The 15,285-nt window shown below is 49.5% G+C and overlaps 1 protein-coding gene across 6 annotated transcripts in view; it reads right to left on the minus strand.

The window, feature by feature from the left end:
* Positions 1–15,285, minus strand: part of SMARCD3 (SWI/SNF related BAF chromatin remodeling complex subunit D3) — a 764,638-nt gene that overhangs the window by 261,337 nt on the left and 488,016 nt on the right. For all 6 annotated transcript variants that reach the window (XM_069646019.1, XM_069646022.1, XM_069646020.1 and 3 more), the window contains one exon: positions 14,333–14,428. In XM_069646019.1, coding sequence (XP_069502120.1) covers positions 14,333–14,428 — 96 coding nt within the window. The remainder of the gene's footprint in view (positions 1–14,332; positions 14,429–15,285) is intronic.

Here is a 15,285-nt window from a genome sequence, read left to right on the forward strand (position 1 = left end):
CTTAAAATGATAGTCCTCCCCAAATTACTTTATTGATTTGGCAACATACCCATCTGGCCCGGGAAACATTTTTTAGGAAACTTCAATCATTAGTCTCTACGATCATACGGGGTGGGAAGACAGCCAGGATGAAATGGACCAAACTTACCGAGCCATTCTCTTAGTATCCCAAGCACAGTTCACCAAGCACTGGTTTGACCCTGATGACAAGGCAGCACATATTCCTATAGAGAGATATGCAGCCTCCCCCTCCGATGTCCGCTCGGTTATATTCGGCCCCAAGCACAAGGACTCTTGCGAGCTTGACCCAGTGAGTGCAACCGTACATGCATGGTTCAATATATATAAAAGAATCGGGCTTGTGAACCTGTATGACCCGGAAATCCCATTATGGATTTTCCCCAATATTGCCCCTATGTTCGATAGATCGCTACAGAAGATTTGGGACCCGGCTCGACAGTTTAAAATGCGTGATATGTTCCCAGAGGGCAAATACATCGAGCTAAGGAACTGTGTGGATGCAATGGGGAGTGGGCCACTTAGACGATTCCACTTTCATCGCATGAAGGCTGCGTTTGCAGCTAAATGGTCAACATTCTCCGCAGAACCCCTTACACACAAATGTACAAGGGCTATAACAACAACAGATGGGCGAAGAAAGGGGTATCTGTTCTGTACACTCTGGTTCAGGCACATTCACTTTCCCACAACACCATGAAAGAGACCTGGGAGCATGACTGGGGTACACAATCAGCGACGAAAAATGGCTCAGATGTTGTCAGCTCACCAGATCCATTTCCCTGAACTCAGGGCTGAGACTAATCCAATTTAAAATGCTCAATCAGATACACTATTCCCCGTCAAGCTGGCTAAATTTGTGGTAGACTGCACAGGGAAATGCCCGAAATGCGATGCCGCCAATGCGAATGCATATTATATGTATTGGTCTTGCCCCCTGGTGGCAACATTTTGGGACGAGGTAGCAGAAATCCTGGAGGAGATTACTTCTATCCCTGCTTCCCCCTCACCACTAAAATACCTGTTTGGGGATATAGGTAAAGTGGCTGAAACCACTAGATGACTATTTAATTTGGCATGTATAGTTGCTAAACGCTGCATATTAAAGAGCTGGAAGTCAATTAATGCACCCCGGAAGGACGATTTCCTTAGAGAGCTCACTGGTTCACTCCTGAGCTGAAGACCACTAAACAACTATATAAATACCTAGAACTCAAATGACAGAAAGACAAAACCCAGGAGAGCAGGGCCACCTTGGCCCGTCACCTTTATCAATACAAGGCTGAAATCCGGAAAGCAAAAAAAGCCCACTATAACTCCCGAATCCTAAACTGCAAAAACCCAAACAAAGAACTCCACAAAATCATCGTCGAATTCACCAAACCAGCTTGCACCACAACCGTCCCGACTCCCTCACAATCACTGTGCGACTCTCTCTCCCTCCACTTTTACACCACGGCTCTCGAAAGAACAAATACTCTAACCACCAAACTGGCGCTCACACATCCTCCAGGCAATACTCACCCCTTACCGGCCAGCCCACCAGCTGCGACCACTAAACAACCAACGTTCGAATCCTTTAGTCCAATATCACCAGAGCAATTTCTCAAACTTCTATCTGCCCGCAAACCATCTGGCTCTCCGCTGGACCCTTGCCCAGCCACAACTCTCAAAGAAATTTTCGCCTCAACCTGTGCAGGAGAACACGCAAGATCCATCATAAATGCCTCCCTTTCCTCTGGAATTTTTCAAGACGCATTCAAAATGGTTCATGTCAAACCTCTAATTAAAAAACCTTCCCTTGACCCTCTCGAGCCAAAAAACTACCGGCCCATCTCAAACACCAGGTTCCTCGCCAAACTCATTGACCGAACCGCCTACTCCCAACTAAATGCCTTTGTCGAAGCCAACAATCTCCTAGACCCCGCACAATCAGGTTTCAGAGCCCGTCACGGAACTGAAACCACCTTAACCTCAATCTGGGATGACCTTAAAATGACGATGACTCCACGGGTTGCGCTGCACTAATCCTTCTTGACCTTTCCGCTGCCTTTGACACTATAAATCACTCAATCCTCCTAGACCGCCTCCACTCCCTAGGAATTTGTGGAACCGCTCTTAAATGGATAGCTTTATTCCTCAAAGATAGATACCAAATAACAATACTCTCCACCTATACCTTCCAAGCCCGACCAGTCGACACGGGAGTCCCACAAGGAGCATGCCTATCTGCCCTCCTATTCAATCTCTACTTGATCATCCTCCCACCAATAATTCGTTCACACAACATCTTGTGTCACAACTACTTTGACGACACTCAACTAATTCTAAAACTTATGAACTCGAAACCCAACACCAGACCTGACCTGGCCTCCTGCCTCCTTGACATAGAACTCTGGATGACCCAAAGCCACCTCTTGTTAAACCCCTCCAAAACGGAAATCATGGTATGTGGCAACTCCGAACTTCTTCCACACCCACTACCATGGCCATCCACCATGGGCAACTCACCGACCCCCGCCAACTCAGTGAAAAATCTTGGATGCATCCTTGACTCTGACCTAACACTCTTGCGCCAAGTCAACAACGTCTCAAAGTCCTGCCACTACCACCTTAAAACCCTTAGGCGCATCTTTCCATATCTCTCATTTCCCAACAGACTCTCCGCGTTATATCAAGACTCGACTACGCAAACCCCCTCTACCTCAGACTCCACGCGTACCAACTAAATAAACTCCAAAGGGCTCAAAACGCGGCAGCCAAAATGCTACTTGCACTCGGCCCAAGAGATCACATCTCCCCAGCCCTTAAGACACTCACTGGCTTCCGGTAGCACGAAGAGTGTCTTTCAAAACCTTATGCATCTCCCATCGAGCACTGCATAAAACCGGCCCTCGATATCTTAAAGACAAGCTAAAACCCTATCACCCCGCACGCACCCTAAGATCAAGCTCAGCTGGTCTACTAGTCATACCTAAGACAAACTCAGTCAGATTAGGCGGATCGTCATTCTCAGCCTTGGCCGCCACGCTGTGGAACTCACTCCCACCCCACATTCGCCTAACTGAGGATCTAATGTCCTTCCGCAAACTGCTGAAAACCTGGCTCTTCCCCTAAAACCAACCCGTACCAAGCTAACCCAACAGACCAACAGCATCTCAATGACACAAATCCAACAAACTACCTGATGCAAGAAATGGACAGCTAATAGCCCATAATATAAACTAGAAGGACAAACAGAATTAAAAACGAGAAAAGTTGATCAATGCAGTGAAATGGCTAATAAGAATAAATCATATTGAAACAATAAAGAGATTTAAACTCCTCAAATGGACTTAATGCACAAGGAGTGAATTAAGTGAATGGCGTGGATGAAATAGATAAAACTGATGAAACCTGTTGAACAGATGAATGCGCTGAGTGTAAGAATGTATAAGTGGAAGAACAGATAACTACATAGGTCAAACGAGTGTGTAAATCGAATGAGCGAATAGATCGGATGAGTGTATAGAATAGATGATCAAACTGAGCAGATAAGTGTGTAAAATGGTTGGGTGTATAGAGCGGACGAGCGTATAGAGCAGAGGACTGCGTATATAACAGAGAAGCAAGTAAAAAACAGGAGCGCGTGGAACTGATGAATGTACAGAACGGAAGAGCGTAAACTGGATTAATGTGTGGAACAGATGAGTATCTAGAGCGGATGAATATGCAGAGCGCAGGAGTGTGGATAGCGGATGAATACCGAAGTGCGGAGAGTGTGCAGATAGCTGTGGCAGATAAATGTACAGACCTGGCAAATGTATAGAGTGGATGGGGTGGATGGGCGGATGAGTGGTGGATGGGGCGGATGAGTGGTGGATGGGGCGGACGAGTGGATGGGGCGGACGAGTGTATGGAGTGGACGAGTGTATGGGGCGGATGAGTGTATGGGGCGGTTGAGTGTAAAGAGCAGATGAATATACAGAACAGGATTACTGCATTCCTGCATATCAGCGATTGACCTTATTGCTGTTGAATGAGTACAAAACAAGAGTGCATAAAACAGATGAGTACACAAAACAGATGAGTGCGTAGGAGGGGTTGGGTGCGTATGTGGGGTTGGGTGCGTAGGAGGTGTTGGGTGCGTAGAGGGGATGAGTGCGTAGAGGGGATGAATGCGTAGAGATGCTGAGTGCATAAAGCAGAGGGAATGAGTGAAGAATGTAGATGGAGTCTATATGGATAGAACAAATGATACATGTGAATGGAACTGATCGCATATATGGACTGAACGGGTGCCGGATGTGAATGGAACCGGCGATGCACGTTGACGGAACAATACCGACGAAGTGGGTGCCATAGGTGGATAGGTGGATAATCGGGTGCCGTATACAGACAAAACGAGTGACGTACATGGGTGAAACGTATAACATAGGTGGTTGGAAAGAATGAAACATGATGATGCTACGAATGAAAAAATAACGATGGAGTGCTTAAAACAACTTGGAACACCCGAAACGGTTCGGGGTAAATAGAGCGCATTTGACTGCGTGTGGCCGAGAGAAGTGCGTGTGGCGTAAAGGAGTGCTTGCACGAGACTGTCTGGAGTGCATGCCTGGAGTGCATGCATGGGACAGACAAGAGTACATGCACGGAGCAGACAACTGTGCATGCGTGGGGGCAGGCTGGAGTACGTAGGGCTGACTCGAGCGCATGAGCACGTCAAGCAGGCTGGAGGATGTAGAGCCAACTGGAGTGCACAAAGGTGATAGAAACGCGTGACGTATATAGTACGGTCTGGAATGCAGTGAACGTTCAAAAGAGCTTATATCACATCATAACACACCACCACGCTTACTCTCTCCTTACACCATCACTCAACTAGATCTCAGAGATACTATGACATCATTCGGTATAACTGTTCTCATACTAACACTCTGCCTCATACTCCCCATCACTCTAAATAAACACTGCTGGTTACCCACCCCCCAGCCAGGCGTTCTCTTCAGGCCTAACGCAGCCACAAGCGATCTGGATGAATTCTACCAGAACGAACTCATACTCCTGACCTCTCAACCACCACACCTATCGCTAAAAAGCAGCTATTACACAAATACCGCACCAGCTGCACACATATCCGGTGCTCACACGCACCTTGAATCTCTCTACTCTCTCTATTGACCTGAACTTCGGTTCCCAAGGGCGTTCAACCTACCAGCGCCTTCAGACCATACCAATGGTATATAAGGCGCTATATAAATGCAAAGTAACATAACATAACATAACTTAGGTGAATGAGTGTGAAGAACAATTTGTTTTGTGTGTGTCTGCAACATGTCGCCCTAAAGATATCTGGGCCCGCTTTAGAAACTACCTCAGTAACATACTGTCAGATAACGACTTTACCCCCCCCCCCCGCCGAATACCCCATGAAAAGTAAAACAATGTTTGTTGTGCTTTGATTATAAGCTTGTTGTAATGATGGAATTATGCTGCTGGAGTTGTGATGCTTTGTTCCAACGTAACTCTCTTTAAAATAAAGTTTTAAAAAAACAAAGTGATCTCGGGGAAGACCATTATTACACATTCGATGAGCCTTTCCAGGGGATTTTTTTATTACAGGAAGGACAGAATTTAAAAGGGCGTCCTTTCCATTTTTAAAAGTTGATTTAACAGCAGCCAGACAACTATAAGTAGAAAAGAAAGTGAGAAGAGGCCTTCTCGAAGAAATGATTAGAATCTCAAAACACCCACTCTCCCTACTGTAAGGGCTGAAGCCCGGTGAAGGCTGAAGCCAGCTGTCAAGAAGCAACAAAGTCGCTGAAGTCTTCACATGGTAGTCGACGACTCATTGGTCAAAACCAGCATTAAAAGGAGCATCCATCGAAAGATGCGAGAAAATAATTGAAATAGCAATATTAGTGTAGCAATTCTACAAACTCTGCATGAAGTGACCAACCACTATGGCGGAGAAAACAATCAGAGGGACCTCGACGCATGAAGGATCAGGGGTAAACGTCACTAGGGCTAGCATTACAAACAAACCCAGTTGACGTCCCTTTTTGAACATCGAAAACAAGATGCAGTACTCTGCATCTACCACTAAGTGTTAGCCTATGCACAGCATGTGATTCTAAGCAGATCCACAAGCCTCAGAAATGTGTATTATACAGTGTTGTGTGATAGTCTACCTGCTAGTATCATTTTTCAGTGTGTTCTAAATGCCTAAAATAAATAACTGCATTTTTATAAGTGACTGTCTAAATTGAATTATTGTGCACTATCCTGTGTGGAGTCATTGAAGGCCCCTGACCCCACTCTCACTCTCACTCTCCTGAGACTAAACCTTGACAGCTCACCCCCATACCCTGATTGGGTTTTGGCTAACCTCTCAGAGCTCCCTGGCCATCATACCTAGGGTTCCCTACTAAAATCTGTCCACCAGGAAAGATTCTAGAAATCCATCATAACACACCTGACCGTAAGAAGCCTCGAACTTGCAACCCCTGGGCACCTCCCACCAGAACAAAGGACGGAAGACCGCACTCCCAGGTACACCCAGATGACCCATTGCATACCTGTACCTGTCTTTCATAGGTAAACCTTGGGTGCAAAGCCCTTTGTCTCCGATCTCCCTCTTACTTACCTTTGGTCAACTAACATGGGTAAGGAACAAGTTACTTACCTGTAACTGTTGTTCTCCAGCATGGGTCTGGCATGATTCATATGCCCAAGAATATTCCCCATCGTCAGGCTGGGAATCCTCGGTACAGAAAGAAAAATCAGTATCAGTTTCGTTTCTGATCTGTCTTTCCTAGTAGTAACCAATCACTGATCTCTGGGTCATACTGCCCACAGCCAATGACTGCCCTCTCCCTAAGCCCTGCCTCCGGCAGCCATCCTCAGATTTGGTAGCACGTAAAGTGGCAGTATGACCAAGTGAAGAGCCGCAGAAGGGTAGGCGGGAGGGTTTGCATGTGAATCCATGCCAGACCCATGCTGGAGAACAACAGTTACAGGTAAGTAACTTGTTCCTTCTCCAGCATGGGGTCTGGCATGGATTCAAATGCTCATGAATATAAGATTACATAGCAGTACACACATGCACAACCACGGGAGGTGGCAAAAGGCTTAACATTAAGCAATACATAAACTCAACATTAAGCAACTCTTACCTCCTCACCAGGCCCTTCAGGCGAACAGGTTGCGCAGCACTGCTTGGCCGACCCTGGACTCCTCCCTGGAATCCCGATCGACGCAGTAGAATTTCGTGAAGGTGTTCGTCGACCTCCACGTAGCAGCACTGCAGATGTCCAGCAGGGGCACACCAGACAAGAATGCCGTGGTAGCAGCGATTGCTCTGGTCGAATGGGCTCTCGGACGGCCGGGCAGCGGTCGGTTTGCCAACCGGTGACAGTGTATGATACAGCCGGAGAGCCATCTGGAAATGGAAGCCTTCGAGAGAGCCTTCCCTTGATTCACAGGTCCAAAGTTCACAAAAAGCTGTGACTTCTACCAAAAACTCTTTGTGCGGTCCACGTAGAACTTCAGCGCTCTAGCTACATCCAGCGAGTGCAAAGTCCTCTCGGCCGGTAACGAAGGCGACGGGAAGAAAACTGGTAACACCAAGGGCTCGTTGAGGTGGAAGTCCGACGGCACCTTGGGCATGAAGGAGGGGTGCGTCCTGAGCACCACCCTCGTGTCGTGAAAAGTAAAGTATGGAGGCTTGCAAGATAGGGCCTGAATCTCTCCCACGCGCTGTGCGGAGGTGATGGCCACAAGAAAAGCTGTTTCCACGATAAGAACTTCAACGGTGCCGTATGCATAGGCTCGAACGGGGTCCCCATGAGCCTAGTCAGCACCACATTGAGCTCCGACGCCGGGGCTGGGGCCTTCACCGGCGGGAACGAGCGGAATAGTCCCTTCATAAATTCCTTCACCAGGCGATGAGACCACAAGGACACCCCTTCTGTTGTCCTGGTGTATTTGGAGATGGCAGCCAGATGTATCTTGATGGAGGCGTGAGCTAGTCCAGCCTTGGCCAAAGACAGTAGGCACGGCAGTACTTGAGGGGCCGTAATCCATAGAGGGTTAATCTTCCGTGCCCGGCACCAGACAGAGAACCTCTTCCATTTGTGTCCATAACACTTGAGAGTTGAGGACGCCCTGGCCTTTGCAAGAACCTCTCTGCAGTCGGCCAGTATATTGTATCCCCAAACTCTAGTGCTGCAGGAGCCAGGCCTGCAAGTTCAGCGACTTAGGGTCGTGATGAAGTATGGCGCCTCCTTCTCTGGAGAGAAGATCCGTGTCCACGGTCAGTTTGACTGGTGGGGACGCTGATAAGTCCAGAAGGTCCGGGAAACAGATCTGTCTCGGCCACGCCGGTGCGACGAGGATCATCCTGCACCGGGACCTCTTGAGCTGGTTGACGAGCCGGAGTAGCAGTGGCAACGGCAGGAAAGCATAGAGGAACAGGTTGCCCCAGCGGAACGAGAAAGCATCGCCCATGATCCTCGGTTGGGGGAACCTGCTGGCGAACCTCTGGCACTTGGAGTTTGTCGCCGTTGCGAAGAGATCGACCTGGGGTCTGCCCCACAGCCTGAAGAATCAATCCACTTGATCCTGGCGTAGCTCCAACTCGTGGCACGAGCGCAGCTCCCTGCTGAGTGAGTCGGCGATGATGTTCTTAATCGCTGCCAGATGAAAAGGTACCAGAAACATCCCCTGGTCGACGGCCCAGGGCCAGAGATCCTGGGCTTCCTTGGACAGGGCTGGGGATCTGGTTCCACCCTGCTTCCTGATGTAGAACATTGTGGTGGTGTCGTCGGTGAAGATCCTCACCACCTTGCCCTTGAGGGACGGAAGAAAGGACCTGCGGGCCCAAAACACTGCACAGAGCTCCAGAATGTTGATGTGAAGCTGTTTTTTCCTCCGGGAGCTAAAGGCCTCTCGCATGGAGATCTCCGGTATGTACTCCCCACCCTTCCAGGGAGGCATCCGTCGTCACTGTTACCTGGTGAGCTGGGGTCTGAAAGTCTGCGCCCACCGTCAGATGAGTGCGGGTGCCCCACCACCGGATCGCTCGTCAGAAGGTCTCGTTGAGCGGTATACTGTCCTCAAAGCTGCCCGTCGCCTGGATCCAGCGTGCGTCGAGGAACTCTTGCAGTGGACGCATTCGAAGTCTGCACAGGCATACCAGATAGATACAGGAGGACATCATCCCGAGAAGGGATTTGATGGATCTTACCCTGGCTACGTCCGTGGCTAGCAGGCGTTGGACCTTGCCCAGGATGGCTTTCGTCCGTTCGTCGGACAGTGAGGCCAGCCGTGCCACTGTGTTGAGCTTGGCTCCCAGAAACAGGGTGAACTGCGAAGGGACCAGGTGGGATTTGGGGAAGTTGATGGAGAACCCCAGGACCGTGAGTAGCTGGACGGTCTACGCTGTGTGTTCTACGGCAAGCTCCCTTGTCCTTGCTCGGATGAGCCAGTCGTCCAGGTAGGGATAGACGTGGATCCCTTGCAGACGTAGCCACACCGCCACCAGTGCTAGGCACTTGGTGAATACCCTGGGTGCCGACTTTAATCCAAACGGGAGGGCCTTGAACTGGTAGTGCCGTCCTTGGACCACGAACCTGAGGAACTTCCGGTGCCCTTTTAGAATGGGGATGTGGAAGTAGGCATCCTCCAAGTCAAACGACGACAGGAAATCGCCCTCCTCCAGCTGTCCCAGCACGTGCTGGAGGGTGACCATCCGGAACTTCTGAGCCTTGATGTACTTGTTCAGTCGCCGCAGGTCCAGGATGGGACGGCAACCTCCTGTCTTCTTCTTTACGAGAAAGTATCTTGAGTAGACCCCGGAGCCCCTAAGTCTCTTTGGGACGAGCTCGATGGCACCTTTCTTGAGCATCGCCCTTACCTCCCACAGCAGCTGGGGTACGTGGTTCTCCTTCCTGGCCACGGGTGGCACGCGAGGGCACTTCTTTAGAAACTCGAGGGTGTGCCCCTGGGCCAGGGTATCCAGCACCCAACGGTCGGTGGAGATGGACTCCCACATGCTGCCGAACTTCGCCAGCCCGCCTCCCACCAGGGTGCTTTGGTGGGGGCCCGACGCCACAGTCGGATCAGTCCTGTTTCGAGGCCGCCCTGCTGCCTTGACCTCCCTGCTGACGACAGCGGGAACCTCCAGACTTGCCCCGTCCTCTATAGGCCTCCTGCGACGAGGAACGGGCCGCTTGACGGTAGGTAGAGGAGCCACTGCCGGAACCTTTGGAGGCCCCTTGCTTGCCTCCGGTGTTCCGAAAGGACGGCCATCGTTGCTGGAGAACTCCCAGGGCCCGGGTTGTCTCCGTGTCTGTTTTGATGGCTTGCAGGGACTCATCGACTGTCTTCCCAAACAGGTTGTTCCCGTCGAAGGGCATGTCCAACACTTTGGCTTGTACGTCCTGGCGGAAATCCGTCGCCTTAAGCCATCCGCGGCGTCTGAGGCAAACACTGTTGCCCAACTGGCAGAAACCGGTGTCAGCGATGTCCATCGCCACCGTTATGGCGTGGTCCGACGCCCCCTCGCCTTCTTGCAGGATTTCCAGGGCTTCTGCCCTCTTGTCGTCTGGCAGGAAGTCCAACGAGGGAGCGATTTTATACCAAAGTTCCCTGTTGTAGCGGGCAACGATAGCCAGGGCGTTGGCCGCCTTAATCGTCGTCGCTGCCAACGTGATGACTAGTCGTCCCATCGCGTTGAGCTTCTTTCCCTCGCCGTCCAGCGGTGAAGTCGATGTCGATGCCCCCCCCGCCTTCTTCCTGGCCGCCGCCGAGACGACTGAATCCGGGGTCGGCTGTGCTCTAAGGCATAGAGGGGCCGCGTCGGGGACCCGGTACTTCTTTTCGTATCAGTCCCTTTTTGCCGGCGTCGTGGATGGGTTCTTGAGGAGGGAAAGCCCCTCGTCCCAGATGTCATCCAGTAGAGGTACCGTGAGGACCGTCTTCCTCTTGGTCTCTCGACGTTGATAGAGGAACCCCTCCTTCTTCTTTTCTTCGGGGCAGAGCTGGAAAAGCTCGGATGCCCTGGAGATCATCGCAGTGAAGGCTCCAATCTCATCAGGTGGGGAAACCCGGGGAGGGGGGGACGACGGGAGGTCCACCCCACCGTCGCCGCCCTCGTCGTCCGTGCCCGTCGTGGCCGTGTCCGTGCCCGTGTCATCCCCGCGGACCGTGGACGGGGAGGAGGGTTGAGCAGGCCTCGAGGGCTGGAAGGGTGCAGGAGGATGTGTTCTTCTCCTCTTGGGTGGTGGACTTCCCGACGGACCTGCTCCTGGCTCCTCCGTCGGGCCTGGCTCCGGCTCCTCCGTCGGGGGTAACGGCAATCTAGTCCTTATTTCAGAGCATAATGATTGAATTTCCATCAAAATGGCCGCAGAGTTGTCCTGCGGGACTGGCTGCGATGGTTGGTCTGGGGCCCCGTCTGCGCCGCCGTCGCTTCCGTCGTCCCCCTCGTCGGCATGCCTCTCGACGGGCTGGTCCCCCTCCATGCCCGCGTCGTGGCCCTCAGGGGCTTCGACAAGTTCCTCCTCGGAGGTTGTGTCTGAATCCACAAAGGCCACTGCCCCCCCTTCCCCCGCTAGGGGCTTCATGGGGGTTCTTTCGATGGGCTTGAAAGATGCCTCCTTCCGAGGTGGCAGGGAGACTCTGGGCCCCGAGGCCGCTACCACAGGTGTAACCTCCACAGGCTGTGCCAGGGTTGCCGCGACCTCCTCAATAGAGGCCTTGGCTGGGTGAATCAAGGCCTTAGTCACCGACTGCGTGCTTGTGGCCTTCACCTTGGGGGAGGGCTCCCCGCCTCGCTCCCCCTCAGCCGAAATCTTCGAGATCGACAGGGGCCTCTCCAGAAGCTTGGCCGGGTTCTTGGATTTCCTCTTACCCGAGCCAGAGCGTTGGCTCGTGGTCGATGGCGCCGGGGAGGGTGCGCCCTGCCTGGCAGCCGAGGAGCCCGACCGTTCGGTGCTCCCGGTGCCCATGGACTCGCAGTGCTTAGCCTTCTGTTGGGCCCCTGTCGCCGGGGCGCCCTCACAGGACTTAGAAGACCGCTCGGATTTCTTCTTTTTCTTCTTACCTGACGGGCTCTTTTCCTCCAGCCAGTCGGCGAAACAAAGATGGCGGTCCCTCATGGTCCGCTCCGACATGTTCCTGCAAAACGCACAGTCCTCCTCCACGTGCGTTTTGTCCTTGTGAAGACAGTAGAGGCATAAGGAATGCTCGTCTTCCTTGAACACGTTCTGCAGCTGGCATCCAGAGCAGGCCCTGAACAGCTTCCCGGGCGTCAAGCTCCCTTTATCCTGGGCCATGTCCGGGGTAGGCCTCAGAAACTTCTGGAATCCTCCAAAAGCGTTGTTCGACGAAATCTTCACCCTGGAGGGGCGTAGAAACTTCCGAAACGGGTCCACGTTGATCGGATGTAAAGACAGTGGAGCTTGAGGCTCCATTTAACCGAAAAATGAGAAATTCTCTTTGAAAAAGCGCGAAAACGCAGTAAAAGCTCGAGAGCTACAGCACAAGGACTCCCAACACTTGAACGTGCTGTAAAAATCTGAGGATGGCTGCTGGAGGCTGGGCTTAGGTAGAGGGCAGTCATTGGCTGTGGGCAGTACGACCCAGAGATCAGTGATTGGTTACTACTAGGAAAGACAGATCAGAAACGAAACTGATACTGATTTTTTTTTCTGTACCGAGGATTCCCAGCCTGCGGACGGGAAATATTCATGACCATGTGAATCCATGCCAGACGCCATGCTGGAGAAAGTATCCTGCCCTTGGGTTAGCCTTGGGCCCATTGCATCCCTTTAGAGAACTCTTCCTTGTGATGGAACCTGTGACTTTTGGGTAGTAGGCCCCATACATTTTAGCGTTAGACTTCTAAAGTATCGGGATTTGAACTTGTGACTGGTTCTCATCATTTTATCTACATCTTCATTACTTACCTGCTTCACCTGCTTAGTTATTTAATGATTAACTGTAAGTGAACGTACATGTGATTGTATAGATTTGTTTCATATGGCACAGAGTGATACAACTACCTGCTAGTTTCATTTTTCTGTGCGTTCTAATGGCCTAAATAAATAACAGTATTTTTAGAACTGACCATTTATCTGAATTATTCTGTGTTATTCTTTGTGGACTCATTGAAGGCCCATGGCTCCACTCACACTCTCCTGAGACAAAGCCTTGCCTGCTCAACATTACTACCATGATTGGGTTTTGGATAAACTCAGTCTCCATGTTTACCATAACTAGGGTGGGCTCATAAAATCTGTCCACCAGGGTTGATTTTAGAAATCCATATCAACAGGTCCAACATATTTAATCCTTCACATAAGCACCGCTCATGCTTGCCAAATAACCATGCCCCATATCTGCTTTCTACTCATCAAACAATTGTCCATCATGTTTGTCTCGCCATTAGACAATTAACCTTCCAATGCTTTACCAATATCTAGTTCAGTGAGCTTCCTTTTCACTTGACCTGCCTTATTTCAACGGGATATACCGAGGTTGTTAGGAGGGTTTTCCTATACCTCCATGTAGTGTAGAGTTTAGAGGGACCAACTTGTTTGTTGGGACATATGGGTTTCTACAAATGTTAGACCAAACTCTTACTGGTAGACATGTATAGACATGTAAGAGCAATTGGGCTTTACCTTTGGGAGAGGCGGACATTAATATTGGGTACAGATCACTCACAAGTGATACCAAGTAAAAGATGGTCCACTGTCTTTACTGAAAAATATATAGGTATTTACAAGTCAGCTCTAATGCGCAGCAGGGTTAGAACGGGTATAAAGTGAGTAGCTATAGATTATACATACACAAAGTTAGTAAAGAGTCCAAATTGGACACCTCACACACTTTACAGAAACCGTTGATGAATTTATAACTGTTAAAATAAAAAGTAGTGAGGAAAACAGTAGTTAAACTATTTATCCCTGAACTGTATCCGTAACAGGTGTAGTAATGCTACGTAAAAGGTATAAATGGGGGCAGGGTTCCCCTGTACTGGTAGCCTTAGGGACTGCCCAGTACTTGCCCTGAAGCATTACAGAGGTAAATGTGATAAAATCACCTGACTTGGCAAAAGGGTCAGTAAAAAACCCAAGAGGCAGAAGACAAGAATGCAAATAACAGCAAAAAGGAAAATCGCTCCTAACACTTGTTCTGCCTCCAAACTTGGCTTTTCTCCATGTTTGGCCTACTCTGATCCCCGTTCTAACCAAGCAGGCTTCTTTATGCTTTCTTACTCTTAAAGCAGAAAACCTCAAATGTATGAGTGTGATACCCCACTTACCTCCACAAGATGGTTATCAGGACCATACAGATCTTTATCCAGCTCAATCACCAAACTCTTGAAGAAGGAGGAGAACTTCCGCTTCAGTTTACTTGGCTAGAATAAAAGAAACCTAGTGTTTACATGAATGGACTCCAGCTACACTTTAATATACATGAGATATTGAATAAAATACTTCAACATTTTTGGTGACAAGGATTCAGAACCTTGCTTCAGACTGAGACCTGAATTTCTACAAGTGGAAGCGTGGACCGGTTTTGTATTTTCTGACTAGCACTCTGCTCATTGCCCAACTCGCAGATGAAAGTTCACCAAATAGAAGTTTGTGTCATTGTCTCGGGACTTGGCCCAATTAGATGAGGGCACACCAGCAAATTTACATAATATTTTTGCCAGTTCAGTATTACATATTTTAAGGCCCTTTCTTGACAATGTATACCTCTCTTGTACTTTTGTGCTAACTTTGATTTCGCTGGAAAAGAATGTATTCATTTTGCACCATCACAATTCTATCCACAGATTGGAGAAAAAAAATCACAAGACTAGCTGCGATAAATAAATATTGAACATAGGGGACTGTTAGGACAATTCTTCTGAAGTTCTGCTCAACTTCATCAAAACCATTCAACTGAGGCAGTACAAGACTTCACTCTTAGTATAAGGCGGTACCACCTGAGTTTGTTGGTAGCGTAGACAGAGCAGCCACGCTTATCTTAGGAGGGAGAGAGGGCTGTAGAATCAGTACAAATTAAATTATAATACAAATGGTCCAAAGACACACTGAAACACTAAAGTATTGTAAACAATAAAGGATTTATTTAAATACTCTATGCCCAGATAAATATTGGGGGAAATAAGTACCAACACATTATATGTAATCACAGTTATAAAAACACAACACTGTGCTCGAAGGTGCACAGACCAAAGCATAAACCTTATTTGGAATACCTAAC

The sequence above is a fragment of the Ambystoma mexicanum genome, chromosome 2p (genome assembly GCF_040938575.1).
Source record: "Ambystoma mexicanum isolate Mex_15411 chromosome 2p, UKY_AmexF1_1, whole genome shotgun sequence".
NCBI classification, from domain to species: domain Eukaryota; kingdom Metazoa; phylum Chordata; class Amphibia; order Caudata; family Ambystomatidae; genus Ambystoma; species Ambystoma mexicanum.